The sequence below is a fragment of the Salvia splendens genome, chromosome 14, assembly GCF_004379255.2.
Source record: "Salvia splendens isolate huo1 chromosome 14, SspV2, whole genome shotgun sequence".
NCBI classification, from domain to species: Eukaryota; Viridiplantae; Streptophyta; class Magnoliopsida; order Lamiales; family Lamiaceae; genus Salvia; species Salvia splendens.
In genome coordinates, this window is record NC_056045.1 from 16943130 (window position 1) to 16946442 (window position 3313).

General features: G+C 47.1%; 1 protein-coding gene across 1 annotated transcript; it reads right to left on the minus strand.

Moving 5' to 3' along the window:
* Window positions 1-690: 690 nt before the first annotated feature.
* Window positions 691-1956, minus strand: LOC121764265 (fibrous sheath CABYR-binding protein-like). Its single transcript, XM_042160315.1, has 2 exons — window positions 1039-1956; window positions 691-903 (listed from the first exon to the last, which is right to left on the minus strand). The coding sequence occupies exons 1-2, from the start codon at window positions 1954-1956 to the stop codon at window positions 691-693; spliced, it is 1131 nt and encodes a 376-aa protein (XP_042016249.1).
* Window positions 1957-3313: the final 1357 nt, after the last annotated feature.

A 3313-nucleotide genomic window follows, 5' to 3' on the forward strand; every position in this document is an offset into this window, starting at 1 on the left:
CGGTAGTTTAAGAACGCACCATCTCTGTGGGATTCGACCCTTACCACCACTATACTGATCAGTAGAAGTGGGTTGAGGAATCTTTGAAACCAAGGTCTAGGTTAGTTAGGATCTCTATCCTGATCAGTAGGATATATCCTTGCTTGAACGATACCTACGCACCTAGGTCCTTTCACTCCGCCACTCCGATCCTATCGCCTCCTCCAGACTGCACATCCCCAACCTTACTGTCCACTCAATCAGATTCATACTTATTTCCCCTCCAAACAACCGGAAACTTATAGAAACCTAATCCAAATCTGTTGTGACCCTAAATCGGAATGTGGTAAAGAACTCCTTTGCTAACCTAACACTGATGTTCGGATTCCCATTCTCCAACAACCATTCGAATCCTAACGCATGCAAATAAGAGATAAACTGCTCGCGGGCTCCCAATTCATCTAAAGAGGGAATATGAAGTACCTTTCCGCTTTTAACCTGCTTACTCCCTTCATCCTTGCCATAGAAGACCTTTTGTAGCTTCTTAGAGTCGAATAACTTCATTTTCTCCACCAGATCGTCAGTAAGGTCTACTGACCAGCGCTGGTACCGCAGTGTCTCTACCGGGGGATGCACTAGCTCCCGATGATCGCGCAGGAGTTGTTTCTCACTGCACTCCTCATTCTCCAAGGATATGTCGCTATCTGAGTCCTACTCTTCACTGATAGCGTATTCGCTATCACTCTGTTCCCTGCGGCTTGGTAGGGTTCTCAGAACGGCTTCAGTTATGACTACGCCTGTATTTGCTGTGCGCTGCCTCTTGACACTGGGTTTCTTCTTCATAAGAGCTTTCCCTTTTCGCTTCCTTTCTTCCTGATATCTAGCTTTCTCTCCATCATCCTCGTCTTTCTCTTCTTCGGGTTCCTTCTCAGCTTGTGTTGAAAATTGATCCTAGGCATTAGGACCGGTCTCCTTGTGGCCTACTGACCTGGATGCGAGGTCCAGACCCTCAGCCATCCCGTCAGCCTCTTCACCTTGGCCACTCAGTGTTGGAGAGACCGCTTCGTTTTCCCTTGTAGTATCCTCTAAGTCAGTAGTAGGTAAAAACTCCTCCCCAGGTTTTGTGGGAGTAGCCCTTTCCTCATCACTCAAGATCTCCACCGGATCTGCCTCTGCATTTGGGTTCGCCTTGCTAGATGCCCACTTTCCGAGACATCTTTGTGAAACCCTCTCTGGCTTCGGCCTCTCTGCCCTCGGATAGCGCTTCAACACCAACTTCCTCTTGACTGCTTTTGGTTTCGTCACCGGAGGTGCTACTGGTTCTGGTACCTCCGCTATTGGTACTGACTCTTCCTCAATATGCTCATCACTCTCCCACACCTCTGTCTGGGGAGTTTCTAACTCTGGCTCTTCCTCTCCTACTTCCCTAGATGTGAGGTCCAAATCCTCAACCATCGTGGCAGTATCATCTTCCCTCTGATTTACTCCATCCAAAATTGCCTGAAATTCGTCATCAGTCATTAAGCCTTGTTTCTTGGCCGTCTCATTCAAATCTATCTCTTCCCTTGCTGCTTCTTGAGGAATGGATTCCGCTGTTGGCGTTTTCTCTAGTTCATCGCCTCCCTTCTGGCCATTTTCCTCCTCTCTTCTTCTCGCTTCACGTTCTTCTGCGTCGGAATCGTAATGGCCGGAGATAGGGTCAACCTCCATCGAATCACTCTGTTGTGGAGTTTGGGAGGGTTCCGTAGAATCAGGTGGTGCGATAATTGAGGGAGATTCTCTTCCTGGTAGAATTTTGGAGGAAGTCGGAATGGAGCTGGGTGGTTGTACTGTGGATTGCACAATCGGTTCAGATGGGGTTTCTCCGGTCATGCTCCCTTTTCCCCCGATTTGACTAAAACCAGCCAGCGCTGCCGCCCAATCTCTATTAGGGTCCTGCTGTCGAAGGAATTCCGCCATTGCATCCAAGGAGACCATTGTTGGCGCCTGAGGAGTCGGCTCCGGTAGTTGCGGTTCGGGTTGTGGGCTCGGCGGCCGTCCTTCCCGCGACTGTGGTGATTCTGGAGTTTCTTCCCTGCGGGTTGAAGTGTGTTTGATTTTCTTTGCCCATGCTTTCTTTCCCATGGCTTAGATCTGTGATTTTCTGTGTGTAATGTGGGGGTTTGGTGTTTGTGGAGAGATGGTGAGAAATTTTGCAGAGAGAAATTGCAGGTGAGGGTTTTGAAATGAAATGGGAGAGACGGTGTGGTTATGGAGTTGGAATAGGCAGTTGTGGGTTGTAACTGGCTGTAGGCGGTTTTCATGTTGCGCCGATTCGAGTGAGAGACGGTTGGTAATGCTGGTCTCTGATTGGATGTTGCCTCTCGTTTCTCTGCTCACGCGCCCTGCCATCCACTGTCACCCTGCAAAAGCTGCAACAAAGTACCATTTCAAATTTGACCCTTTAATGATTTCCCCCTATATTTTCCTAGATTAGAAACAAAGTAAAAAGGACACTTAAATAAAATAGGAGTTTCACCAAAATGGGATTCTAATGGTCAGTATATACTCCAAATTAACAGTTGAGGTCCGAAAATATTTTTGGGTTTACTTAAAATTAACTAACAGGCAAAGATTAAATTAACTACTACATATTTACACTATTTACATCTCCCTTAGGAAAATTGGAATTCTACTTGTAAATTACGCTAAAAGGAGCTAGCCCAGTGGAATTCCAATCCCTATCCTACCGGTCAGTATGAAACCTGAGTATGTGGTTGCAGTGGAATCTCATCCACCACAGCCATATCACTATTGTCCCTAAATACCTTTAGCCTATGCCCTTTCACAATAAAATGTTCAGAGTTAGGAAGACTCCCTGAATTCCCCACTGCTCCATTAGAATGGAGTGCAGTGATGACATAAGGCCCTGTCCACTTCGACTTGAGCTTCCCAGGCATGAGCTTCAGTCTTGACTGGAAAAGTAGTACTTTCTGCCCAACATGGAGATCCTTGGTCCTCAGATTCCTGTCGTGCCACAACTTGGTTCTCTTTTTGTACCACATCGCTGAGTCGAACGACTCCAATCTAAGTTCCTCTAGCTCCTGCAACCGCAGCTTCCTTTCCTCTTCACAGGCTGTAGTATCCACATTTACTTGCTGTACTGCCCAGTATGCTCGGTGCTCAATCCCGACGGGTAAGTGGCACATCTTTCCGAAAACAATTCTGTATGGGGACATTCCTATGTGAGTTTTATAGGCTGTCCGATATGCCCATAGAGCATCCTCTAACCTCACGCTCCAGTCTTTCCTAGAAGGATTGGCGGTTTTTTCCAGAATCTTCTTTATCTCTCGGT

Coding starts and splice junctions, on each gene's coding strand:
- LOC121764265 (XM_042160315.1), bottom strand. CDS start 1,956: ATGGTCTCCTTGGATGCAATGGCGGAATTCCTTCGACAGCAGGACCCT. Junction 904..1,038: donor CTACAAGGGAAAACGAAGCG/GTCTCTCCAACA, acceptor CAAGCTGAGAAG/GAACCCGAAGAAGAGAAAGA.